This window comes from Lichtheimia ornata, assembly GCF_029851405.1.
Source record: "Lichtheimia ornata isolate CBS 291.66 chromosome Unknown scaffold00006, whole genome shotgun sequence".
In the NCBI taxonomy this organism is placed as follows: domain Eukaryota; kingdom Fungi; phylum Mucoromycota; class Mucoromycetes; order Mucorales; family Lichtheimiaceae; genus Lichtheimia; species Lichtheimia ornata.
Window position 1 is genome coordinate 109,330 of NW_026695326.1, and position 26,286 is coordinate 135,615.

Consider the following 26,286-nt stretch of genomic DNA (forward strand, 5'->3'; position numbering starts at 1 on the left):
GAGCACTATAAGGAAGATGAACACCCCTTTTTCCTTTACGTGCTTAATGGCTCGAATGTCAGCAAGGTGGATCGAACACCCTTTTTTCTCTTACGTGGTCAGTGGTTCATATGTCAGCAAGGTGGATCGAACACCCTTTTTTCCTTTATGTTGTCAGCTATAGCCATTGTATGGGAGTAGATTTATTCATGTGTAGCAACTTGCTTTAATACATACATCGATTACACCGCAACACAAGCAATGTTCATTGTTATGTAGCAGTGGAATATGTTCAAAAGACATAGACCAACAGCTAATTGGAAAAGGAAGCAGCTCTTTCAACCAACACATTGCTTATAATAAGAATAGCATCACAATGTCGCAAAGGCGATCCTGCTGCTGCAAAGCGGATATATATGATACTTTTTGACACACATGTTATTCATAAACATCATAGGCTCATCATAGAATCAACCTTTTTTATATCATAACCTCTATTCTGTTATTGTACAAAAGCATTCCTCATAATTCCTGAATGGTTCATCAAAAAAAAAGTGGTCAATAATTTAACTTTCGGTATGATAGTCGATTGATGCCTGTTTTTGCCTATCATACACGTATACTTAAAAATGAAGATACGAACATTTCAAAGCACCAAAAGATGCAGACAGAGGAGCTGGTAGTATCCATCGTTACGATATATCGTTTACACGAAAAAAACTCCATCACGTGATCATAAAACATCAAGAAAAATGCAAAAAGCGATGATTCAATCCGATTTTTGAATCGAATTGAATGCGAATTCGTGTGTCAGCAAGGTGGATCGAACACCTGACCTTTAGATCTTCAGTCTAACGCTCTCCCAGCTGAGCTATGCCGACTTTCCTTGTTGAAAACCTGATCATGGATATGTAACATATACCCAAAAACTTCCAAATAAAGAAGGTGGCTATAAAACGATGAGAAAACCACCATGCTATAGCGGAGATACTGCACAAAACGAATTTGAATAGTAGAAGGTATTTGGGGAGGTGAATGGGGAGCAATTTGAGTCGAAGGCATTTTAAAGGCTAATTTGTATGCACGCTTTCACCAGATTGGAGAGCAACCACTGCCCCCTCGTAACTCCGCTGCACTCAATTCTCCGCTCTTCTCTCATTACTTGCCGTTCCCATTATATGAACTCCTCATTCAACCCTGCTCTATCATCCTATCCAATTACATTGACAACCTATACGAGGTTCAAAAAGAATTTTTATATATGATGGTCTCCGTGAGGTCTCGATTTGGAGCGATTGGGGCAACACAATGACTTTCAGAATGGCGATTGCAAGGCGCTGACGACAATACCATGCAAGACTTTTGAACCGAATAACCCACCTACTACTGCTCGCTTAGTTGTTATTTCCCATTCGAATGTACTCTCCCTATCCAACCGCTTCTTTTGAGCAATACATCATCCTGTCTTTTATGTAAACATAGCTGCTCGCGTAATGGTACACTTGTTTTTACATGTACGTCTTCTTTTTTTTTGCCTTTATTGAGTGAGGATGTTGTATGTTGTATGCATGGGTCATAGACCACGCCAACTCATGGATGAAATTCATGCAGCTAATGTTCCACAAAGACGTTCATTTTCTTCCCTGATGCATACGCAATGATAAATCACACGAGTTTATTATCTTATCATACATCTTAGACAGTGAGCATTTTTCCAAATCGCAAACCGGCTACAGCGACACCAACAAGTTTGGCAGCTTCGAAGCCAACATAGGCACGGTGGATGTTGCACTTTTGCTTGGTAGAGTCACGTACACCAGCAATTTGTCGATCGCGGCAACATTCTGAGGCCTTGGGTAGAAGATAGGCTGATTGTGCAAAGCTGATCAAAACAGGTGCGATCACTGCCTTGGACAAGCAAAGATCTACAAAGCCATTGTGGTCCATAATACGCTTACGCCATTCGCAATAGAGATCCAAGCTCACGACACCAATGACAAGCTTAAATAGAACGTATTGTTAAGAAACAAACAATGAAAAAAAAAGATCTTTTATAACTCTCACCTCAGCCTTGTTGATAAAGCCATAACGATGTCGTGTAATTTCTCCTCGTTGTCGCTCATCAAGACCGGGGACTTGACAAAGAAGAGGTGTTTCAAAGAAGCTGACGTTGAGTGTTGTCCCCAGCCAATATGCATTTACCAATGCAAGACATAGAGTCAAATCGCGCAAGGATGCCTTTTGCCATACTTGCTTGTGGAGGATAATCTCGACAGCTACCGATGGTGCCAAGACTTTGAGGGTTGACCAAGGATCTGTAAGGAATTGTGAGACTGCAGATGACATTGTTGAAAAGAGTAGTAGAATGTAAAGAATAAAGAAGACCCGTTTTTGGATAGCCGAGGGAGATTTCTTTTAAAGAGTACAGGGTTTCAGTGTTTGTTCCGAAATCAAATGTGTAAGCCCTGCATAAATTTATGCGCCAGATGTCATCATGACATCCGTGTCACATGCATCATGCTTCACATTCTGGTGACTTTTGCAGCAACCGGTATCATGGATACTCACCCATATTTCAATATTGGACGTTGTCATGGTATGATTATAACCAGAGGAGACATACAAGATTGCCTTTATACGTCATTGGATGTTGTTGTTTATACTTAAACGTACGCCGCTCAAGTAGAAACGTCCCTACTGCTTACGACATGGCCATCAAAAAGACTTTAAACAGGCACAAGTGCGTATCACTATACCCATCCCATTGAGGGGAAACATGTTTATACAGCATAAAAGGCAGCACACATGATAGCAATCGCTTTCACTAAAAGAAGTCTTATCATTTATTATTATTCAATATAGTAGATACTCAAGCTAATAAGGGACAAAGAGAAGGAATTAAAGGTTTATGTAGTCTCATCGTCGTCTTCTTCTTCCTTCTTTGGAGGTGTTGTTTCCTTCTTGGGGGATGGTGCTTCCTTCTTGGGAGATGGTGCTTCCTTCTTTGGGGACGTTGCAGGTTTTGGTGGTGTCGCAGCAGACGCTGGAGTTCCTGATACTGGCAAACTTGAACCTGCTTTCTTTGGCTTCATGAAATCCGTATCGTCATCAAGCGCTTTGGAGAGCTGGTAAAACAGAGATGCTATTGATTGAGCTTGAGAGTTCGCTATTGGGATCGCTTGGCCAGCAACCTTTGTAGCCGAAAGGTCTGGGTTGCTCAAGACTCGCTTGCTAAAGGTGAGACGTGGTTCAGCTGCGATGGATGTGCTGACAAACGCAGTGCCGACGAGGGCGTACAGGGCAATGAAATCAAAACGCATGTTCTTTGTTGAAAGTGACAATAATGGATATGCCAATGGCCATTTGCAATGGTCTTTTATACATCAAAGTCTATGTAAGGGCTCCTTTTCAATACTCCTTATCTCATTATCCTACCATCCCGCTTTCCCTGAAAGTTTTACGTGCTCCCCTAGTAATCAGCTCATGCTGCCTGCTCCTGAAGAGCCATTTCTCTCCTTCCAATGAATGTATCAACAACATTACCCACACCATATTACCACGATGAGTGGATCCTTTGTGTTGCTAGTCTTAATCCCCTGTAACAGCTCCTCTACATCGACCAGTAGAAAACAGAAAAATAGATGAACACACATGAATCATAATAAACCTGTTATTATTAATTGATTCCTAGTATACTACAAGATAAAAGGGCGCACATCACCACTACCAAACGATTCACCACACGTTGGACACCGCCGTTGACGAGTCTCGAGTCGCTTATCAATACAATCTTGGCAGAATGTGTGCATACAACGAGTGATTATCTTCTTCCGGAACCGAGTACGACAAGCACTGCATTTAAGCATGCCCTAAGATCGACTTGTTACTACCATTGCTCACACAATGTGCCATTATTATTCTACTTACCCTTAAGTTTTCACATTCTTCCGCCAGCTGGTCTTGTACACCGCTATCGCTTTGTGATATCGCATTCCATTTGCGCTGCATCTTTTCAAATTCTTCATCCACACGTTTACGGAGCTGTTTCTCCTCGTCCAAAACCCGGGTCTTGTCTTTGACCATCCTTTGGAGCTAGGGGGGAAAGCATAAATATCAGCACGAAGACGTTTTCAAAACATTGTTTTATGCAATCATACCTCATGCAGTAACGTGTCATTGTGCTCCAAAGATATCCGAATTTCGCTGCATTGCTGTTGCAAGTCCTCCACACTTATACGATGCTCCTCCAAGGTCTGTACAGTCTTTCGCACTTGATCTTCCTTCTCAGCCTAGTAAATGCAATATCATATCAATATGTATGTCACACACTCCTCCCCTCTCTTTCCCCCCTTGGTTCCTGTAACGCATACTTACGACTTGCGAATCAAGACTCCTTTCACGATCCTCCAATTGTCGAATATGGTCTAGCTGCTGTTCACTGGTTCGACGTAATGCCGCAACATTGCCCATTTGCTTGTCCTTGGCTGCCTTTAGAGAGCTAAATGTGTGTGCAAATTTGGCTTTCTATAGGATCATGCATCGTGTTGTTATTGTCATTGTTCATTATTCTCACGACAACATACACACATACCTCGGCTTGTAGCCTTGATCGTTGTTCCTCCATGTGTGCGAGACCAACTTCAGACTTGGAGTTTTGCTCTTCCAGCTTTGAAAATATAGCACCAGCACGATCAATCTGTGTCATCAATTGGGCTTCATTCTACATGTCATCGTGAGTATCATGATCCCGTAGTACATTTGTATACATACATCCGCATAGAATTGTATCATCAGGTTTGTCCTTTCTTGCTCATTGCTCTTATCATCAATCTTGCTGATCAAGGTGCTTATGTCTTGTCGACTGTCAACGGCCTTTTTCCACGCTGAGAACTGATCCTGGTAACTTTGCAATGTCTCTTGTTCGGCACTAAGCTGCTTTTCATCCTTTTCTGCAAGGAGTCCTAGGATCGCCTTTGCGTCACTAATGATGCTTGGATTAGAAAGATGCCTTTCATCATCATGCCATTGATACTTGCGATATCTTTGCGTATATATCCTCGTACGATGAACTAAGATCTGTAAAGAGTCCATCCTTGATGCCGATCGATGATTGGGCGGATGATCGTAATTCTGATAATTGTCGTTCCAAGTCCATCATGCGTTTCTAAAAGAACACATTCATCAACACGGAGTATTAATCCCATTCATGTGTTACTTACTGCTTCCTTCTCAACCTCAGCTACAATAGCATCATGCAGCTCTTTTTCCTTGTCTTTTTTGGCTCTATGTTCATCCACCACACGCTGAAAATCGTCCCTTTGCTTGCGAATACGTGCCAAATCATTCTCCAGCCTCCGCATTTCTCCTTCCATTGTCATTCCCTGAGACACCTTTTCTGCTTTGATTTCATCCGCAACCTTTCGACGTTCTGAAGTAACTTCATCCATGTCATACTGAAGCTGTGATCTGATATCCTCCAAATAGTGTGCGCGCGACTTGTAATGCTCCAGGGAGAGTTGCAGCACCTTAAAGTACTCAGTAGCCATCAATTGCTCATCCGTCAACACAAGAAATTTGCCTCGTAGTCGTTCGGTTTGTTCAATGAGCTGTTGTCGTTCTCGTTGCATGTCGTCAAGTTCTCTGCTACGTGCATCCACAATCAATTGATACTCTTTGGCTGTCTGCTCATCCGTTTCTTGCGTCTAAGATATCGTGTGTCAGTCCCTGGATGAAAAATTACCAATGAATGTCATGCTTACAGGTGTATTCTTTGGCTCATTCTCTTGAGTTGTCGTAGCGGGAGAATTACTGGTAGGAGTGTCACGCTGTAAAGTAGCTTTGGCACCAGGATGAGCATTCAAAAAAGCAGCCACAGCAGCACTCTCTGATCGATCATGCCGTTTCTCGATTTGAGCCAATTTATCCATAGATTCATCCAACGCATTTTGTGCCCTTTCAAGTTGCTCCTCAGCATTGTGAATATCTTGAGTCGCAGATTCTGCAAGGTTGACAATCGTATTGTGTTGCTGATCCATCTCTTTGACGAGCACTTGGGTCTTTTCATAGGATGACAACAAGTCTTGTACTTCATGGCGAATCCAATCCATCAACACGTGCTGCATTTCCGAATGATCTAGTGATAGGTGTTATTATGGATATCCATAGCATCATATAAATCCAACTCTTACCAGTTTTTTGATTGTACTCTTCATGTACGCGATCATTCCTGCTCATCCATCGTTGTGCCAAATCCACAATATCCTTTGCTGTTGATCGTGTGGCCACTTGTGCGCTTTGTAACCTCTCACTCAGTAATCGAACATCTTCAATCCCCTTTGGCAACTCTATACATCCGTTTAGATAAACATAGCCCATTGCCACAAGACGTCCCATATACATACCCATCTCTGATACATTCGCCACGCCCAATGCTTTGCCAATAAGCGATAATTGGTTGAAGATCTGCATGCATACATAGTCAGATCACGTATCCATGATGTTGCTATATAGTATCTCATCCACATACCATGGCCCATTCAAAGCGAATCATGCTACGTCTTGCAGCGAAATCGTTCCCTTCAGCCTCCAAAGATGCAACAGCTTGTTCCACAGCTAGGTAGTCATCCTACACATGATAATGTCATATGGCTCAATAACCGATCGACCCCATTCAGTTGAATCGTACCTTGGCTTTTCGCATTTGCTTCAGCAAACCGTCCCTTGATAGCCCACGATAGTCCAACTAAAAGTAAAGTAAAATAAAATGAGACGCTGTTGAATCGTATGGACGTTCGTTTATATACATTGAGTTCTTCGTCTGTTGGGCGATTGGCTGATGTGGAAGGATCGCTGGAGGAAGGTTGTGAAGAAGTGCTAGCAACTGCTGTCGAGGATGGTTGGGACGCATTGTTGATACCAATGGAGCCGTTGGCTGTGAATCGTTTCTTTAGAGGAGGGCGTGAAACGTTTGGTGTGGATGTATCGGCATTGTCAGTTGCCCAACGTCTTTTCTTGTCGATTGGAGTTGCGGAAGACATTTATGAACAAGAACAAGGTGAAACAACTACAGGCTTTGACTTGGGATCGCCTTGTGTTCACAAAATAGCCGGTGCCCCATTCAAGCTCCGGACCATGCAACGCACCTTTTGGTTATACTGTGGTGGCGTTAACAAGTGTAGTTGACAAGTTTAGTCATGCTTTGTTCATATTTGAACTATTATCAGCAACGACGTTGCATATGTGGTTTAACCCTTTTGGCAATAAAGCTGATCAAGTGCATGTTCCCCGAGGAAGTTGCCGAGTGCAGTAGTCTTCGGTTGATTGATTGTGTGATATAGCATGGAGGATGAGCGATCACTTTGGCCATCAACCAATCATCATCAAATCCACATAATGAGCGATCGTAACATGGTGAAGAACAATGAGCCATCATCATTTATTAGCTTAGGTCTTTGATATATGCAACAAGAAAGGGATGATAATAACAATAGAGTTCCAAAAGGAGAAGGGTGGCTGCCATGGAAACAACCACAACAACAAGGTTAGACTTGGTAAGTAGCAAATGCAACGTGGGATGGCTCAAATGATGACATTTCTCTTGGCATTGGTTTTCATTATCTTTTACAGTATGATGAGATAATACCAATCAAGTGGGGTTATTGGACGATGAGCCAACCACTTGATAGGGTCACGTGGTATCCAAGGTGGAGCGGGTAATCTTGAATACCGGTTTAGGTGAGACAAAGTCTGGAAGCTTTCTTTGGATTCGACTGTACCTCCATTAACGGCATCCTTTTGTTTCAGTGACTTTTTTTTATTCGTTCGTCTTCCCAACGAGCTTCAGCTGAATGACTCGATGAATCGATCTTCTCGGGCCGTCATTGCTCTCTTGGTCCTATGGCTCCTACTACTACCCAACGTCGCTTCACAAGCCAATCGTAACAACCCCTTTATATGGTTTGTTGAGAATGAGTCAAGAGTGGGGTTGAGTAAAGTGGGCCTAACAGAGTACTTTACTATAGGCAGGTGGTGGTGCAATATGAACTCGGCAAATCGAATCAGTCGGCGACCTATCTTACTGATACCTCGGTTAAGCAATACAGCCAAGACTTTCAAACAGTGTTTTTATACGATGATCTCTATGGGCACAACGAGGTAACAATGAAATGGCACCTATGTAAAGCCAACATTGGGATTAATACTTGGATACGCTGTAGCGGCTTTTGTTGGATTTTGGAGATGGTTGCCCGGGGACAAGTATGGATAATGTGCAAGCATTGAATGGGAATACATCGACGAGTCCATCTATGATGGCACAACCATCGATTGCCCTGATACAACGAGGGGGAAGATGTACACTATGGTCGGATAAAGTGAACCAGATCCAAGCATTGTCAAACCAGTATCACCTAAACGTCGGAGCCATTATTGTGTTCGACAATGCAACTTGGCCTTCTGTTGAATTGATCACCGAAAGCACCGATAATAGCTCCTACCCCACTTGGGATGCTTCTTTACCAACAACTCGCAATATCAACAACATGAGCGACAATGACATTGCAAATCACTCCAACGGCATATTCCTTGCCATCTTTTTCGTACCCAACGTGTATGGCAACACGCTCAAAGATTTGATCCACAATTATACTCTCACGTCCAGCGGCAAGCCTACTCAACAATATGTGCAAATTGCCATGTTCTTTTCCGAATCAACCTTCTCACTTGATCAAGATGACAATAACGCAGGTGGTAGCGGGAATGCGGATGGCAACTATTGGGATGTCTTTACTGGAGACCATGCCTACATTGCTTATTTGCTGGCAGCAGGTGGTGCTCTCGTGGTGGCATTATTCTTTTTTCGGTGGTGCAGGACATCACGTACTGGATTTGGTTCAAGAAATGATGGGTCTATGGATGATGAGCAAGCTATAGGTAGCGGTAACATCCCGCTCACTGAGAGTACCCACAAAATGTCGCTTCAAAAGCTGGACGAGCTTTGTCCTGTGCAAGAATATCGGGATGCGCAAGAGACCAAGAATACCATTTGTGCCATTTGTCTTGAAGAGCTTAACCTTCATGATATGATACGAGTGTTACCCTGTCATCATGGCTTTTGTGTTGGCTGCATTGGTAAGATCATCATTGGGCAACCTCAAAGATTGGTAGTTGACTCACTCACCTTTATCATCGTTAGATGTCTGGCTCACCAAGAAAGCAAGTATATGCCCCATATGCAAATACGATTGCGATCATGTTCAGCAAACGCCGCCATCTCAAACAGATTCTTCAAGTACCAATGCCCCAACCATTACAACTCCACCTCCAACTCATCCACCAAACCATTAAGTATCGACTATACCTGTATATTTCAACCCGTCTCCCCCACCATGTACTATACAACTTATATATATACATATCCACGTCTTATTTAACAAAGCTATTTAACATTGTTTTACATGCTTCAACTACCATTTTGTGTATGGGAGGAATTTTCCTTCGAGTGTGAGTTTGACACGATCGCCTTTAGGATTTTCAACCTGCCAAGACGGATAAATAAAAGGAGTACTCGTTGATCCATCAGGTGGGGGATTACTTACCTTGTCGACCTTTGCACTAAAATCAATGGCAGACATGATCCCATCTCCAAACTAAAAAGTTCACATTAGTGTTTCATCCATGCTAACTTGGTCAAAAAAGACATCCATACCTTTTCATGGATAACAGCTTTGATTGGGTAGCCATACACTTGAATCATTTCGTAAAGACGATAAAGCACTGGGTCTGTTGGTGGTACGGCCATGAGTCTACAACAATGGGATTTGTTAATAAAGGGTGCACTCTTGATAATCCATCCGAAAACCTTACCCTCCACGATCAGGAAAGTAGTGTGCACCAAGATCATCCTTCAAGTGCGAAGCTGGAAGATTGAGAACAGCTGATAGTTTTTCGAGCTCTTCTGTGGTAGGTTTGGCCTGTGTCGTACCATCATTAGCATAAATTTTTGCCGAATTCGGTGGTAAAAGAAAGACGCGTGAACTTACCTGCCCATAAAACACGGCAGCAACATAGACCTCGTCACGTCCAATTTCCTTTCCTATACGCTCAAAGCTGAAGTGTGCATATACATGGATGAGGTTAGGTTGTGTGTAGACAACGCCCACTTTTGACCACTGCTTTTACCTTAGTTTACGTTCAGCTTTGGCCTTGAACATGCGTGTGTGCAATGCAGATAGTTTTGGATGATGTTCCTATTGAAGCAAATGCATTGAGATAATCAATTCAAGAACATGAAGGGATGGGTTGCTTACAGCCATGGGAAGAGGAGTCGTGGGTAAGGAAGAAAAGAGAAGAACGAAAAAAAGAAACAACATCGGAGCTATTTATTGTATGCAATGATCGCATGAATACATCACTAAACTTTAAAAAGTCCATTGCGAGCAGCAACGTTGAATTTGACATTCATCAAGTCATTCGACGCGCCTCCAGATTTCAATCCAGCTGTAATAACATCGCCAGCTTGAAGTGGACCAACACCTTGGGGTGTACCCGTCAATAGAACATCACCGGCTTCAAGTTTCATAATGGATGATACATAGGATAACAATGAAGGAATGCTATGATGTTTGTGTTAGTATGCTTCTATATGCATCCTCTTGATTGAATCGCTTACTTGAAGATCATATCCTTGGTATTGCCGTTTTGACGCAAAGTATCATTGACCTAGAGCGTAATGCTTAAAGGTAAGCGAATGTACACACATCGTGGTGCCTTCTTTTCTCCCACAGTGTTTTGTATATATTTACCTTGAGCCAAAGATCCACATTGTGAGGGTCAGAGATGCTTTCCTTGGGAATGAAATCACTGCTTCGAGTCAATAAAACATCCACGCAATTGATGTTGTATAATCACCTGATGGGAGTAAATGTGTCAAAGCCCTTTGATGCACTCCAAGGAAGACCTTTTTTCTTTGCTTCAGTCTATTCAAATCATGAGTAAAACAAGTTGGATCATATGTGTTTGTTGAGTAACGCTTTGTGTACCTGGAGATTTCTAGCGGTCATATCAATTGCAAGAGCGTAGCCTAGAGAGATAAACGTGTTATTTCATGCAACCACCCCAACATTCCCAAACACCATGCATTCATTACCTGCCACATGATCCATTGCTTGAGAAGGTTGGTAATCTCGTCCATCCTTGCCGATAACAACAGCTAGTTCCACTATTGCAAGTGTTACTAATAAACTTTGGAGGTGGTCAATATGGGATTTCATAGAACAAACCTTCATGGTGCACCTCGCATCCCGTGGGAATTTCCACAGTGCCACCGTTGGCAAGATACGATGAGGTAGGCTTGAGAAAGAAAAAGGGTGCTGTAGGAACAGCGTTGCCAAGTTCCTTTGCGTGTTCACTACGCGTTGTTGTTATCCACACTGTCCATGTTGTTTGTCCCGCCATTCACGGTACCCATGGCAACGTCATTACCTAAAGTTACGGCCAATGGCAACAATTTTGCGACCGGTGGTCAAGAAGTTGCGTGCTGACATGATTGTAAAGAGAAAGAGAAGGGGTATGGGAGCGAGTACTTTGCAGGTAAAATGATCAGTAATGAATACCGCACACGCTCGGCCCGGGGGCCATGATCAGATCGTATTATCCCGCTACTGCTCTTAACTCTATTGACAACAATGAATCGATACGTTAATGCAAGGCGTCCATGTTTTTGGGGATGGTTGTGTACAAGCCAAATGGAGAAAGTGATGCATGGATTGCTTGTTGTAATCTCGATTGTCGACTTTTCAAGAGACCTATCTAATGCTATGGACATGAAAAAGCTCATGTTGATGGTGGGGTGAAAATTAATGCACCATGGCAACCGGGTTGCGCCCCCCCCACTTGCCCAACAAAAGATCGTGTTTCTCCCTTATTCACTCAACCAATACATCCAACATTGTTAATTTTCAATAAACATGGCAAGCTTGATATCAAATATATATACAGTTTACTATTTACAGTGCTGAATTACGGCAAATACACATATAGGTTGGTCTTTGATCTTTGTCGCTTCATCATACCCCTATTAAACATGATGACTGATTAACATCTCAAATCAATCAAGCATTGTTCTCATAGCACTTACCTATCAATCAACGACTCCACCGATTCCTTAAACTCCTTTGCCTAATCATAGAGAACACTATTAGTAAGCTTCTATCGCCGGATGCTGCTGCTTAATCTTACCGAGATTGTAAAAGGAAGCTGTGTGCTCACGCTCTCGTACAATTCAGGATGTTTGAACTGCCCTTGCTGCTTCATAATCCTCACAATGGTGGCATCGATCTAGTCATATCCCTGCTTGATTAATAGCAGGAACATCATGGATACCAACTAACCTACCTTGTACTTTCGATCATCGCCAAGGCGTGGTAATTGCTTTTTCGCAGGATCGATGCCCTTTTTGCCTTCCATAGAGAATGCAAGGTAAAGATCAATGGTTGAACTATGGCGGAAATTCAAGTTGCACGAAAAAGTATCTTGTTCCCAGATATACTCAGGGTCGGGGGAATCCTTTTGCAACAATGCCCCTGGACAGCAAGTCATTGTACGCAGAACATCCTTGAGTTGGTCATCAGCTGTTACAGGTTATGAAAGCGTGGTGAGTGTGAGTGGATCAAAGATAGAAAAAAAAGGTACAACTTACAGATTTTGGTTTCATGGGCAATTTCATCAAACTCCCACATCTCCTTATCCCGATTAAATAGCAAAAGGACCGATGCTTGTAAGGCATTGACAATCAATTGGGTCGTACCAAAGCGTAAATTTGCATCCATAACCAAAGTACTCAACGAATGGGACCATAACACCTTGCGAGACTTATGGTGGGCACTGAAGGCTGCTTCGTATTGCGTCAGGTATCGTTGCAACTAAAATGACAAGACAATGAGATCACTACGTTGTGCTGTATGCATAAAGATAAACCTACTTCATTGCCAAGGTGTATACTATGAGTACCAGCAAACGACCATGCCTCATTTGACACCGTGCGCACTTGGAAATCGAACCGCGTGTCAATCTTCACTTGAGCCTATATGCATATAAAGCCATCAGTTCCCATTTTCCCTTAGGTTATCTACTTTCTTACATTGTAGCGAGCATCGAAATCTGACCATTCATCGATATCTGTGATCATCTTCGTGAATTGGGTCATATAATCATTCCCACAAACTATAAACATGCGCGTGTAAGTAAGTTTAAATGCCATAAAAGGACACGATGACTCGTTTTTTACTTACTTGATTGAAGCTTGATCACCATCAATTTTTCAGCCCTGGTATTACTTGCTCCGGATAACAATCGACTGCCTAAAAGTCGCTGATACACGCCTTCAAATACATCCTTGTCTAGAAATAGGGGATGAGTCATTAGCAGGAATACAAAGGCATATCATGGGAGATTACCTGCAAGTGACCGAAAGATAGTAAGTGCCCCATCAAATACATCAGGGAGATTGGAATCATTGTTTGCATTCTATTATGCATCGGTATTAATATCCTTCTCATTACAAACAAGCCCAGCTGATGGTTGCTTACCTGGAACAGCTTTTGTGATTTCATTTTTTTATCAATGAATTCCGCAGCGGCAATGGCTATGGCTGGTTCGCGGCCTTGGATGAGACCCTCAAAGGTATCAGCAATGGCTTGGGTGAGCATGACATCCTTCTCAAAGGCATTGGTAACAAGATGTTCCAGCTTGGCTTTGAACTTGTATATGAAGCTGATGGTTTTCATTTCATTCTTATATTCCTCCGTCTTGGATCTGAACCTTGTCTACGCATATAACAATATGAATACGTATACTCTATAAAGTAGCTCATAGGGTTACCTTGATATACTCCACCAATTCGATTCGTAATAGCTGTTTTTGTTGTTCAGTGATCGTCGTATACAGCATCACTAATGAGGATACATCGTTGGAGTCGAGCATCATGTAATAGCCTATTACGTTGTGAAAACATACGATGATGAGTGATAACCCGATGCTGATGCTACTTTGTAATACCTTTTGCAAGGATGTCCTTCAAAGGGGATCGGATGAACTTGTCAATCACAATAGCGCTCATGTGCATTTTGGTCGTGAAAGGTATCCCTGTTTGTTGACTCTCCTCAAATGAACGTCGTCGAGCCGCGAATTGGAGGTATCCAGGCACATTGAGCTTCGAGAAAATACGCGTGGATTCATTTCGATAGAAAAGCTCGGTGTCGTAAATCAGACAGGGCTCGAAGCCGGTCGTAAAGATATTCATCTCCTGCATCATTTTGATAGCTGAATGGATTTGATCGTTTGGGATGTTGCAGTTGTTTCTTTGTATACATGTCAACATAATGAAAAGGATGCAGATGATAAAGTTGTTTACCTTGATTGGTGAAAGAAAAAGAGCACGTTCAATATGAGACGTCTCTTGACCAGATCATGATGTTCAACGATATTGACGTAGAAAAGATGGATTCCAAGCTCTCTATTGTCCATGCATCAAAATCCCATCATCTCATCATCATCCTTTTGCCATGAGATTTACCGTATTGATCGATAAGGGGTTTGCTTGATAATGTATCGTCGTTCAAGTTCAATAAACACGGATCTGATCTTTTCCTATTTATGGTGTGAGCTTATCATCATCATCCATTTCCTCCCTTAATATAGACACACATACCAGCTTTTCATTGTTTTCTTCCCACATTGTACGTAGATAACCCAAAAAGTCGTCATTAGCTGCTGCCATACTAAAAATACCTGTTAGCACCTTTGACAAGTTGGGTATAGGCATCCTCCTCCTCTTTACCTCGATAATAAAGATCCCAGCTCCTTGTAATGGTTCTCGAGCTCATTGTAGATACGTTGATAAAGGGATTGGGCGTCGCCATTGTAACATAAGTTGACACAAAGCTAGAGTAGGTATGAGAACAAAGAAAGCATTATCAAAACAAAGATGATGGATTTACCTCATATGCGGATTGTAAGCTCACTGGTATATTGCGATCGCCTCGGAGAACACATGACAGATATTGAAGATGTAAATTCGACCATCCAGCATCAAGATATCCACTTTGATTGCAGGATTCACTGATCTCCTCTGTAACAGGGTCAGCCTATCCATTCTGGTGGGTGTTGGTTGTATCACATGTGTCAAGCATACCTCGTCTATTCTTTACGTTCAATACCGGTATTGAAGACGTCGTTGCCATTCGCGCCGGTTGTATTATGAGTCCTCCATGTCCATTCAATCTTGAACTCGTTGCCAATTGTGGAGGTGAATGCGTTGCACTTGGATCGTAATCAACTAATGTCGGCAGCCGTGAGTCGTCAGCGAACATGGGTGGCGGCAAGTGGGAGTGGTGTGTTTGACACGGCAGTAGCGCGAGGAACGATAATTTGCAGGTGCGGAAGAAAAGGGAAAAAAAAGAGAGCACAAGTAGCGCGTGCCCACTTTGTAATGGTGCATTGTTGTCATTTGGACTTGTGTGATTCATTCACTTTATTGAAAGACTTGGAACCTTTATCTCGTAGTGTATCATGTGTGTGCGTGTGTGATGATTAAAGTGATCCACTACGTGACATCTCAGGTTTGACTTAATAAAGGCATCGAATTGCATAAACGAAAAGATATAATCGAAGGACACATTAGAGTTGGCAATTACATGATCAAGGTAATGTACGTGGTAGTTGTCAATTTAATGATATGATGAGAAGAAAAAACGCGTTTACAATTCGTTGATCCCCCCCAACCATGAGACAAAAGATATTCTGGAGAACGATCAAACTATCGAGCTTGTCATCTTTTTTATTTCAAGGCATGCCTTTTCTTTTACTGTTGGTAGGAGAAGACGTTCTTGAGATCTAAGACCGAGAAAACAATCGATAAGTATACAGCCCTTCAGATAAGCTTATCTACACTTACAGCCATCCTCGGTAGCAAGACGGTTGATGCTATCGTCAGCTTCAGCATTGCGACGAACGAAACCACCAAGAGCATAGGTGGCGAAGGTACCGGTCAAACGACCCTCGGCGTTGACATCGGCAACGTTGAGTTGAACAGAGGCGTGGTCTTTGGCGGTAATAAGACGGTTGGTGGCAGAGCTAATAGGAATGGTGTAAGCAATGCAATGTCGATAATGCGTAATGGCGAAAGAGAGAGATAGAGACTAACCACTTGCGAGGAATGTACAAGTCAACGAGTTGGCCTTCAGAGTTCTCCATTGTTGTGAGGAAGAGAGAGAGAGGGGGTATTCACCAGTGTAAAAATTTGATTCTTGTGAGGCCGTTGTGACGAGCATCGCTGGCAGGCGGACGAGTACGCATCTCTTGACAACCCAATCCACCACTGAAATCAATCACCATGGCAACCACACATTTGATCCTATCTCTCACAAGTATGTTTTTTTTGCATGTCCTTTGCCCCAAGATAGGATTACTGCCCTAGCATCTTCCTATACGATGGTTGCCATGGAAACACAACGAATGATCCAATCATTGATTACAGCGTTTGCATGATCCATACAATCAATCACCTTTTCTCTGATACAAAACATAGGCACATTAAGGGTTCCTTGATAATCTCAGGGTCAACTTTATCGAATAAACGAAAAAAGACCTTCATCGTCCTTGTTGAGTCGTTTTGTTCATTTCTGGATTTGGGGACGCATCATCTGCATGAATCGGTTCATTCTATTGTTTGCCATAATGATGATTGAGGAAATCACTGATAAACCATTTGTATGACCAACCACCATCATTGATGCATTTTATCCAATGAATACATTTATTCTTTATACAAAAGACACGCCTGCAATGAGAAAGCACCCATGATCGCAGCAGTCCATGTCCATATCGATAATGACGATGATCCCACCTTAACGATTGGCTATACGTAAATGGTATCAGTATGTAAGTTATTCCATCCATCCCCCCTCAAATGCTATCCAATTACTTACACTTGGCGACACGCTCGAGTTCATCCTTCTTCTTGATGGCATAAGAGTTAGAAGAGCCCTTGGCAGCGTTGATAAGCTCATCAGCAAGGCATTCGGAAATGGTCTTGACGTTGCGGAAAGCAGCTTCACGAGTCTAACATCCACACACCCACATCAATATCCCATTGTAAACCACATGATCACCCTCCCATTACTTACACCAGTGGTCAAAAGAGCAATAGCTTGGTTGACGCGACGAATAGGCGAAACATCAACAGCTTGACGACGAACGGTACCAGCAGAACCGATGCGAGTAGAATCTTCACGAGGACCAGTGTTGATGATAGCATCGACCATAACTTGGATGGGGTTTTGGTCGGTCAAGAGGTTGATGATCTCGAAAGCGTGTTGAACAATACGAGCAGCCATAAGCTTCTTGCCGTTGTTGCGGCCGTGCATCATAAGCGAGTTGGTCAAACGTTCGACAATAGGGCACTATGATACCACGTGAGTGATGTTGTTGTTGAACACCCCCCTCCTTATCCTTAGAATAGGCATACCTGAGCCTTGCGGAAACGCTTGACAGCAAAACGACCAGCGGTGTGGGGCAAATAGACATGCTGACGAACTTGAATGTAGTCTTGAAGAGAAATGTCCTTCACTTCAACATCCTCGTACGACCACTTGTTGAAGAGCTTGCGAGAGCCATCGGCGCTGGCCAAAACGTCAGCGGGCAGATTCAATGCAACCATGTTGGCCTAAATGAGTGTATCCATAGAGATAAAAAAGGTACATCCATCCATCCATCGAAATCGGTCAATGATGGGTGATATGAAGTTGATACAATTCGTCATGAGCGTTCGTTCTAATACAATTGGAATAGTTGTAGAATAAAAGGATGGATGCATACCTTTGTAGAAAGAGGTCGATGAATGGTGGGTGCAGGGCGATTGGTCACTATGCATTTGGCTGCCTACTCTTCCTCCCCCCCCTCTCTCCCCCCTTTTCGGAACCTGAATGGGGCTTTTTGATATTGCATTGTATTCTTTGTTACATCTTAGAAACGCTTCATGCGACTATTACTATCATACATTCGATATACAACAAAAAGAACACCAACTAAAAGACCCGCAGCTAGCATCTTTAGCAAGAATGAGAAAAATCCTCCACCGCTTTGCCTTTGCTTTTCGCTGCTTGCTTTCTATTATGGATCAAATAAAAAAACGTTTCAGTATTCTGCGTATGTCACTTCATAATCCATCTATTCTTACCTTCACAGGTTCTCTGGCCTTGGGTGGTAATGTGCGAGTAGACACGGAAATAATGTCATGATCATCTATGACCCAATATGGTGAATTTGTTAACAAAGATCTACTATAAAGTATGCTTGCTATACCTGTTAATTCACCCGTGTGTGCAGTAAAACCGAGATAGACGTTCTCAGGCAATTGGACATCTTGCACCTGATAAAGGTTGGGAGAGAGTTAGGTTGCATGGATATTGAAAACCTCCCCCTCCATGTCCTCATTACCAACCTTGAAGCACTCATCCCACTTGTCTTCCTCTTGCCACATAAGATCAAATTGAAGATAATTGTTCTTGTAGTACGTCAATCGTGCCTTTGTCGGATATGCCTTTGATCGAAAGTTGGCCTAATCATGTGACAAGGATGGATGAGCAAATACGATCACAACCACAACATGACAACATACCTCGCATCCAGCTAATTCGGTAGTCCTTCCATCCTTATCATTGTCATAAGATTTCATACCATCCCCTAGCATAGCTGAGATGTATGGAAATGTATGTCGCTATGGATATTCCCATGTTACCATGATACCCTTTCCTTTGCTTAGTTGTAATCGCTTACATGTGCTCTTTCGTTATCATAGGTGTCAAAGAATACGCCAAGACCTTCGAAATTGTCCACTGAACCAAAAACAGGACCAGGTGTTGAGCGCTGTTTTGTTAACCACACTAGTGGTGGGTTGCATAAATCAGTATCACGTGTTGCTATATACCAATGATTTGATTCACAACTTACTAGCAAGACCATCACCATAAAGATGACCTGATTGCCCACCAATATGAAACTCGAATTCGATTTCAAGGTTGGATGATGTCAAAGGCTATCGTCAACAAGAGATATGAGCAGGTCTAATAATGGGACGCGTTGAGACCAATAAACGTTACCAGACGCGACCACAAGTAGCCTTGCTGTGCTTGAAGGTTTTTGCTTGTCAAACGGATATGACGATTGGTATTGATAACTGTATCGCCACCAAAGTCGAACCAGCGGTTTTGAAGTTCATCGTCTACGGCAGGCAACATTAGCGGCCCTTTTCGTGATGCAAGAGGAGGACATCTCTACCATACCAATATAAGGCATCGAGATGGAATGGGTGCGTACAGTGGCACCGTCTTGTGCAGCAATCAGTGTTGATAGAGCCAACAATAAGACCACAAGGGTATTCCGCATAGTGGTGTAATAGTGTGTGTGTGTGTGTGTGTGTGAGTGAAGAAGAAGAGGAAGAAGGATAGTAAAGCGAGTAACTCTGCTCTGACTTTCAACTAGGAGAGACATCATCCTTCATTTATTCAAGTTCTTAACGTGTAGTTCTTTCCATCAATCTACCAGCAAGTTCCTTTTGAATCTCGGCTTGTTTCCGGCTCTCTTCCAAGGACCCCAAGCTTCTAAGATCATTGACAATGTCCTGAGTCTTGCCAAAGTAGACTTCTTGAAGGGAATTACGCATCTTGAGTTCAATGTCCTCAACCATCCGACCAATATTGGCAACGTGCGCTGAAGGATCGTCGACAGCATGATCTTGTTCCACCTATTCAATAAATATAAAGAATAAGCCCTATGTTCATGTGTGTGTATATGTGTATGTGTGTGAATGCTATACCTGACGAGTCATGCTACCACTCAAGTTCATATCACCTAATTCTTGGCCCTTGGTAATCATGTACAACATCACCGTGGATGTCAACTTGTAGTTGGCATTGCGACCGCGTTCATGCACTTCAAAGACGTGAATTGAATCCCACGCACCGTTCATGCGTCTTCCACCATCACCCACTACAATAAAAGATTTAATATCATCCTTTGCCACATGTCCTTGTAATATACCTTTTTTGATGAGGACCACCACAGCAAATCCATCGTCATATTCAAATGTGTACACGGATGAGATGCCGCCTTCATAATACATGTCGCGATAGGTATCAAAGGCTTCATTGGCAGCAATCTCTAACTTTCGCAATGCTGGTGAAGGGGTAAAAGGTGGTGGCTGCACGGTATCTGGTATCTCGGGATCATATTCATTGCTCCAAGGCGATCTATGTAAATGTGTATAAGCTTCCTGTAACTTGGGATATCCTTGGTTACCTACCTGTATGAATCACCATCCCGATTATAGTCGCATAAAAGATAATCCTTGCCAGTCTTGGGGCAACGCTTCACCTTGAGTGGTTTGTCAATAGCAGACAATATCTTGTCCTCCAAATCAGGGTCGACAAGGTCCAATAGCTTGTTCAAATTGTCCTCGACATTCTGCGGCGGTAAACGGCGCATCAAGTCCAATGCACAATCGTATTGATCATCTTCCTATGTTGCTTGGTCAGTGTCCATGGTTGGACGCGTTGCAGGAGTGTCATCTCGCACTTGCCATGGTTTCCAAGGGGGGTTGAGAGTGGGCAGCAGTAGTAGTAGTAAAAGAAAGGGCGGAGCAAGAATCCTGCTGCTGCTGCTGCTACACACCAGGCTTCACGTTTGCTTTGTTGCCAAGTCAAATGCCGACGATCACCACGACAACCACAACCTATTAGAAAGTAGATGCCTTTGCTTGTACACCTTTTTGTATATCATATTGAGCTCTTTGGATAAAAGTAATGTATTAGCACCCTGAAATCCTTAATAGCTGTATGTAATCTTCATATCAAAGTTGGCAACAAACAAAGGAATTCGACCCTGTGCCAAGCAACGCATCTTAACTTCTTATTCTTTGGCTGATAGTTGCTCACACACGTCACTTGATTAGCTCTATTCATGGCTTCAAGGGAGTTTCTTCGTGCGCAATCAAGATAGCTCTTATATAAAAAGTAGCAACCTAGATTGCCAGCTTGTGTTTGACATAGTCTCGAGACTACGTGGATGATTAGACTTAAGATTCGAAGCTCGTTTGTAAGTATGCTTTCTTTTTTTTTTTTTGCAACGAAGTCTCAAATGCGTATGCTTCATGGGTTGTAGAAAAGGACATTATTCACAACAAAGGGTTACTAAGTGAATGATGCTATGTCCATAGGTTGCTATAAGAAAAGTAATGCGTAACTTGAATCACTAGCCTTGGATGACAGCTCGGCTATTGTGCTTTGCCATGAGATTTTGACGTGAAAGTTGACGTGACCTATTATGGTGTGTATGTAGACATTACATCGAATCCTTAGCTGACAGCCCAGCTGTTGTTGTGCTTTGCCAGCAATGGTTTGATCTAAAGTTGACGTGGCCTATAGTTTGTATGTAGCCAGTATATCGACTAGCATCATTAAAGTACACCCAGCGTTGTTTATTTAGCTGAACAACGATCAATGTTGCCCTGAAGATACAGAACTAATGTTTCACAAGAAGCATCTTTCCAGAAAGCAAGTACCAAATTCATGCAGCAACAAAAGTCCGGGATACATTTGCATCGTGTATTTGACGTTTTACAGTAACCATGCGCACTTGTTAATTAAGATAGTGAGCCAATGACTCGTCGAGAATTGTATGACATTTGTAATGTAGGTGGATACAAGACATTGGAGGTGTATAATCATCTATCATGAAACTTGATCACCCCAAGTAGGGGTTGTATAGCTCCATCCAACCGATTACTACGAGGTAAAATAGCATGGCTATAATTGCGATGATGATATTGATGCATGCATTTGTATAGAGGTAACCAAGATGCGCGGAAGTAAAGATTGCCGAGCGATGGCTTCAATGGTGCTAACCTAATGGGGGCGAGGCAGCAACCTAAAATACCAATCCTCGACTTTTTAAGCGCACAGGAACATGCAATTATGGCGATCCTTCCGGGGTCCAGTGACAGTAGCCAAGCCCATTCTTCCCAAGAACGAGATGGTAGATCATCATCATCATCATCATCATGCTCAGCAAACATTCGTCGTCGTACTACAGATGCAAAGAGACAATGGGCGAATCTTGTTGATGCTGCTGTAGTAGTACTACTGCTGCAGCACTATAACACATTGGCATGGACGCTATTAGCTTATGTTGGTGTACTACGACATATGCAGACATGTTACATCGAATTATAGATTTGACAATGAAGATCATTGAAAGCGGTATATACTCTAAACGCGGCACCACGGCCTCATGCATGATATGGTAATGATAAAGATGATCCTTAAAAAGTTCAGGGCAAAACCACAGATCTAATGGCATGCCATCAATGGGAACAAGCCGAGGAACAAGGTATAAAAACGTAAATGCGACGGGGCATTGATGGGCTTTCACTGCCAACAACCACCCCTGACATCTTTTTTTGATGATGGCAGCCCATTTACCCGTTAGGTATAAGAAAACTCATTCTTCAAATGTACACCAGGTGGCTGTTTGTTCTAATTGGTGAGATGAATGTGGTAGAGGATCCAATGTTGAGCCACACATATATAAATTGTGTGCTCTGTGTTCCTGAATCATAGAAATAAGCAAGCACGTTGTTGTGGGACAAACATGCTCTTGTACAACGTTCATGTCTTGTAGCAGCAGCACAGAAAAAAAAGCTTCCAAACATGTGCATGTCAAGCTGCCATTCTTGGGATGGCGTGATCACAAAGCAAAGCCAACATGATCAACCACCGAATTGGCAACTGTTCATTTCGACTCTTCCCCTGAGAGCTAGCATTGGATCCTGTAATCATTGTTATGGACCTTTTTTTTGGGGTCTCTTTGGCAATCAACCTCTTCACATCCCCTGGTTACCAAATTCGATTCCGCTATATATAATGAATGATCCATCAAAGTCAGTAAGGAAATGAATGATGGGATGATGATGATGATGTTCGGAATAATCGGAGCACACATCAAAGGCGGGGAGGAAGAGCAGCAAGGAGTTGTAGTGCATGTTTTCTACTAATGCTGCTATTGCTACATTGATTGGAGAATGTGCATCGTAGTACGATGGTCATGATGATAATGAAACAAGAGCGAGCGAGACATGTTTGTGGCAAAAGTGGAAATGATGGCAAAAAGGACTGCTTCAGTAATCTCGGCAGTGACCCAAAAATAGGGGCGTTTGCGACCTGATTCATCATTACTGTGGGAACCATGCAAAGAGAAAGTGGATGGTATATAGCTTTGCGGTAGGCATCGGGGATCGACACAAGTAGACTAGGTCACACTTTTGAACATGAACACGAGGATGAGTATAGCAAATGTATGACAGGGACAATGAACAAGGTGTAAATGTATGTGTACATACATACACAACAAGGATAATTTCCCTCCCCCCCCTTCTTCTTGTTATTACCCGTAATAATATAACTCAACAGCAACTCTACATTTTGATCGCGAGCGTGCCGCCTCTTTCTCCTTGAAACCCGATATTTTTATTTTACTTGTTTCTTTCTTTCTTCTTTTCTTTCCCCATTTGCCAAAGCACACCCAACACACAACCCATTCCTCTCATTTCGCCATGAAAGATGTCGGCTTCAAAACGATTGACATTATACCAGCAGACACTGTATTGGACTTTATCGGCCAAGTGCAAAAGACAAAGAGAACCGAGGATGGAGGAATAGGGGAGGAGAGAATGGATGGCAGCATTGCACTACGTGGTCAAGTGGTGTTTACGTTGGGACGACCCGTCAAGATACGTGGCATGAGCGTCAAGTTTAAAGGCACTGTCAGTACAAATGCCAGCGGACTAGCATTGCAGACACCGCTGCTACCCAAACTCAAACAAGCTTTGTTTGGTGGCAAGACGACATTACCAGCAGGTGAACATGTGGTGCCATTCTTACTCGAGATACCCAACATTTATCCAGCTTCGATTTCTTTGAAACGGGCATCCATTGAATATCGCGTCGAAGTCTCGGTTGCTATCGGATTGCAAAAAAAGAGTATCACAGCATCACATCCTATCGAGTTACGACGCCATTTGTTACGTTGCAAGGAGATGGCACCTTTGGTGGAGACACAAATCCTCGAAGATACCATACCAGCCAAATTCCATTATGCAATTGATGCACCACAAATCGTGTGTCGTGAACAAGGAGTCATTCCTGTCGCTGTCAAATATCTCTGTTTTGCTTCACAAAAGCCTGTACGCACCATTCGGACCCAAATTCGTCAGATTGAATTGCATAGTTCAAGTGCTAGTGGTGGTGCTCGCAATCGTATCATACCTGGTTCAAATGGACGTCCTCATCGACGCTATGTCAAACGCACTGTGCCAGCTCTATTGCACACCGTCACTGAAGCTCAAGAGAAATCGACATGGAAACATCCACTTGTTTTACGCCATGAATTGCAGCCGCTTCTTACGCCGACATTGCACGCACCTCTTATCAGCATCTATCATGAGCTTGAAATCACTTTTCAATTTGAGCATCAATTTGAAGATATCAAAGCTCGTATTCCTATTGTGGTTGCTTCAATACCTTCCACCAAGGACACCAACATCAACAACAATGCATTCGCCTTTCAGCTTGCAGGATCACGTATGCCACAGTATCATTTTGAAATGGATCAAGCTCGTCTACATGATTCATGTATTTCGGTCGTTGTTGAGAAACCAGCTCGTGTGCGCGAAGTCAATCCTGTGTATGATGCCGAGAGCTTGCAACCGGATATCCATTGCAGGAGTTTATTGGGTGAACCACGTTTACCGGTGACATCTTCTAGTATCAACCTACTTCAGCACTCAGCAGCGGATGATGATGACGACGACGATCCTTACAACCAGCAACATAGCAACAACAGCAACAACAATTCTTTCAATGCCAAAGATAGCATTGGCCGATCCATTCGAAAGTTTGCATCTGCCAACGAACTCAGCAGCATTTTGCATGACGACGGCGATGATGATCAGCACAACGACGACGACGACAACCAATTGATGTTTCCACTTGAGAGGCCACGAACGACAACACCCATTGCCCAAAGACGTAAAGGTGGTATGCAAATGCCATCTATCGATGTTGATTTGGCTAATGGGCTTAAGAGACGTGGGAAACAGCAACAACCAAACAACATGGCAACCGTTGACAGGAACCTGATGATGAGCAAAGCACGCCTACAACAAGCTCAACGTCAATCAAAGCAACGTAGTACAGCAGCCAATGCATCAATACCACCACCACCATCCAAGATCTCGACCATGTATGATACAGCACCCTCCATGTTACCGCCACAAGATGATGCAGGGTCATCCATTGGATCTGATAGCACTTCACAATCCAGTCGACGGCCACATAGTATCAATTCATCTTCTTCAGCTGATGATTCACCTATTGATGATCATCTTCGTTCACGACCACCTTCCATTGTATATGCTACAGCACCTGGTTTACCAGCAGAGACAGAGTTACGACCCCAGGAAGCGTACAAAATGTCGCTTGTCGAAGAATCATTTATTCCAAGTTGCGATTTATCACCGCTTGCGACCATTGCATCATCAACATTGCTCTCACCACGCACCAGCCTTGCTCTACGTAAGAGTAAAGCGAGTTCTCATGCGATTCCACTATCGACTGCCATTGGAGCACGTGATTCTTCTGTTCTTGACAAGGATGGTGAAATCCTAAGGCGTATTGCTTGTACACAACAACGACTTCCTTCACAACCACCTCCGCCAAAATCACCCTTGCCACCAGTACCACCGTTACCAGAATCTGCCATCCTCAAAGCAAAAGAAGCAGCCAATGCATTATCAAATACAAACGCATCCATCATTTTGCCTCCAGCACCGCCACCTCAGCATCCTTTACCACCACCACCATCCTCATCCTCAGCATCAGCATCTGCAGCATCCTCTGAAAAGACCAATCCATATGTATATCTCGAATTACCACCATTACCAAAAGACATCAGCAAGAAGAAGCCATCCATTGATACAACGACTCGGCGGATGACCAAGCTTTACGTTGAAGATAGCGATGATGAAGTATTAGATCCTCTTCCCCCCATTCCAGAAAGACACCTTGCTCAGAATTCAACCTCCTCCTCCTCTTCTTCCTCTTGTTCCTCATCTGTAGATCATATTCCCATATTACCTAGATTGTCACTTGGTACAGAATTTGATATTTCATTCGAGTAAAAAATGTGTATGTGTTG

The 26,286-nt window shown here is 43.0% G+C and overlaps 12 protein-coding genes and 1 non-coding gene across 13 annotated transcripts; 2 read left to right on the plus strand and 11 right to left on the minus strand.

The window, feature by feature from the left end:
- Positions 1–787: 787 nt before the first annotated feature.
- On the minus strand, positions 788–860 carry O0I10_002200. Its single transcript has one exon. It is a non-coding gene; the product is annotated as a tRNA-Phe (tRNA).
- An 814-nt stretch (positions 861–1,674) lies between these two features.
- O0I10_002201 (uncharacterized protein) lies at positions 1,675–2,325 on the minus strand (the record flags this gene model as incomplete). The annotated part of the gene is made up of 2 exons (XM_058482285.1): positions 1,675–1,980; positions 2,044–2,325. 2 exons carry the CDS (start codon positions 2,323–2,325, stop codon positions 1,675–1,677), a joined length of 588 nt encoding a protein of 195 aa, XP_058346783.1.
- A 560-nt stretch (positions 2,326–2,885) lies between these two features.
- Positions 2,886–3,299, minus strand: O0I10_002202 (uncharacterized protein; the record flags this gene model as incomplete). Its single annotated transcript, XM_058482286.1, has 1 exon — positions 2,886–3,299. One exon carries the CDS (start codon positions 3,297–3,299, stop codon positions 2,886–2,888), a length of 414 nt encoding a protein of 137 aa, XP_058346784.1.
- Positions 3,300–3,674: 375 nt separating this feature from the next.
- O0I10_002203 (uncharacterized protein) lies at positions 3,675–7,016 on the minus strand (the record flags this gene model as incomplete). The annotated part of the gene is made up of 14 exons (XM_058482287.1): positions 3,675–3,848; positions 3,907–4,071; positions 4,137–4,268; positions 4,354–4,503; positions 4,571–4,699; positions 4,750–4,960; positions 5,016–5,143; positions 5,199–5,681; positions 5,739–6,112; positions 6,168–6,323; positions 6,381–6,441; positions 6,506–6,604; positions 6,665–6,721; positions 6,783–7,016. 14 exons carry the CDS (start codon positions 7,014–7,016, stop codon positions 3,675–3,677), a joined length of 2,553 nt encoding a protein of 850 aa, XP_058346785.1.
- Positions 7,017–7,834: 818 nt separating this feature from the next.
- O0I10_002204 (uncharacterized protein) lies at positions 7,835–9,324 on the plus strand (the record flags this gene model as incomplete). The annotated part of the gene is made up of 4 exons (XM_058482288.1): positions 7,835–7,935; positions 8,001–8,133; positions 8,196–9,108; positions 9,173–9,324. 4 exons carry the CDS (start codon positions 7,835–7,837, stop codon positions 9,322–9,324), a joined length of 1,299 nt encoding a protein of 432 aa, XP_058346786.1.
- Positions 9,325–9,443: 119 nt separating this feature from the next.
- On the minus strand, positions 9,444–10,292 carry O0I10_002205 (cyanate hydratase; the record flags this gene model as incomplete). The annotated part of the gene is made up of 7 exons (XM_058482289.1): positions 9,444–9,515; positions 9,576–9,626; positions 9,686–9,782; positions 9,844–9,950; positions 10,020–10,086; positions 10,159–10,226; positions 10,287–10,292. The coding sequence occupies 7 exons, from the start codon at positions 10,290–10,292 to the stop codon at positions 9,444–9,446; spliced, it is 468 nt and encodes a 155-aa protein (XP_058346787.1).
- Positions 10,293–10,390: 98 nt separating this feature from the next.
- O0I10_002206 (uncharacterized protein) lies at positions 10,391–11,522 on the minus strand (the record flags this gene model as incomplete). Its single annotated transcript, XM_058482290.1, has 8 exons — positions 10,391–10,592; positions 10,649–10,698; positions 10,782–10,839; positions 10,888–10,955; positions 11,019–11,059; positions 11,126–11,197; positions 11,259–11,386; positions 11,461–11,522. The coding sequence occupies 8 exons, from the start codon at positions 11,520–11,522 to the stop codon at positions 10,391–10,393; spliced, it is 681 nt and encodes a 226-aa protein (XP_058346788.1).
- A 475-nt stretch (positions 11,523–11,997) lies between these two features.
- Positions 11,998–15,347, minus strand: O0I10_002207 (uncharacterized protein; the record flags this gene model as incomplete). The annotated part of the gene is made up of 18 exons (XM_058482291.1): positions 11,998–12,052; positions 12,116–12,156; positions 12,217–12,315; positions 12,373–12,608; positions 12,677–12,899; positions 12,959–13,060; positions 13,118–13,200; positions 13,269–13,376; positions 13,434–13,503; positions 13,566–13,802; positions 13,858–13,970; positions 14,035–14,336; positions 14,390–14,491; positions 14,552–14,625; positions 14,687–14,756; positions 14,816–14,919; positions 14,976–15,106; positions 15,170–15,347. 18 exons carry the CDS (start codon positions 15,345–15,347, stop codon positions 11,998–12,000), a joined length of 2,328 nt encoding a protein of 775 aa, XP_058346789.1.
- Positions 15,348–15,838: 491 nt separating this feature from the next.
- Positions 15,839–16,230, minus strand: O0I10_002208 (uncharacterized protein; the record flags this gene model as incomplete). Its single annotated transcript, XM_058482292.1, has 3 exons — positions 15,839–15,870; positions 15,932–16,110; positions 16,181–16,230. 3 exons carry the CDS (start codon positions 16,228–16,230, stop codon positions 15,839–15,841), a joined length of 261 nt encoding a protein of 86 aa, XP_058346790.1.
- A 726-nt stretch (positions 16,231–16,956) lies between these two features.
- On the minus strand, positions 16,957–17,695 carry O0I10_002209 (40S ribosomal protein S5; the record flags this gene model as incomplete). Its single annotated transcript, XM_058482293.1, has 3 exons — positions 16,957–17,097; positions 17,163–17,438; positions 17,504–17,695. 3 exons carry the CDS (start codon positions 17,693–17,695, stop codon positions 16,957–16,959), a joined length of 609 nt encoding a protein of 202 aa, XP_058346791.1.
- A 305-nt stretch (positions 17,696–18,000) lies between these two features.
- Positions 18,001–19,422, minus strand: O0I10_002210 (uncharacterized protein; the record flags this gene model as incomplete). Its single annotated transcript, XM_058482294.1, has 9 exons — positions 18,001–18,144; positions 18,215–18,279; positions 18,340–18,406; positions 18,479–18,595; positions 18,656–18,754; positions 18,814–18,920; positions 18,988–19,072; positions 19,137–19,258; positions 19,320–19,422. 9 exons carry the CDS (start codon positions 19,420–19,422, stop codon positions 18,001–18,003), a joined length of 909 nt encoding a protein of 302 aa, XP_058346792.1.
- A 127-nt stretch (positions 19,423–19,549) lies between these two features.
- O0I10_002211 (uncharacterized protein) lies at positions 19,550–20,520 on the minus strand (the record flags this gene model as incomplete). The annotated part of the gene is made up of 4 exons (XM_058482295.1): positions 19,550–19,780; positions 19,853–20,025; positions 20,077–20,285; positions 20,339–20,520. The coding sequence occupies 4 exons, from the start codon at positions 20,518–20,520 to the stop codon at positions 19,550–19,552; spliced, it is 795 nt and encodes a 264-aa protein (XP_058346793.1).
- A 3,124-nt stretch (positions 20,521–23,644) lies between these two features.
- O0I10_002212 (uncharacterized protein) lies at positions 23,645–26,269 on the plus strand (the record flags this gene model as incomplete). Its single annotated transcript, XM_058482296.1, has 1 exon — positions 23,645–26,269. The coding sequence occupies one exon, from the start codon at positions 23,645–23,647 to the stop codon at positions 26,267–26,269; it is 2,625 nt and encodes an 874-aa protein (XP_058346794.1).
- Positions 26,270–26,286: the final 17 nt, after the last annotated feature.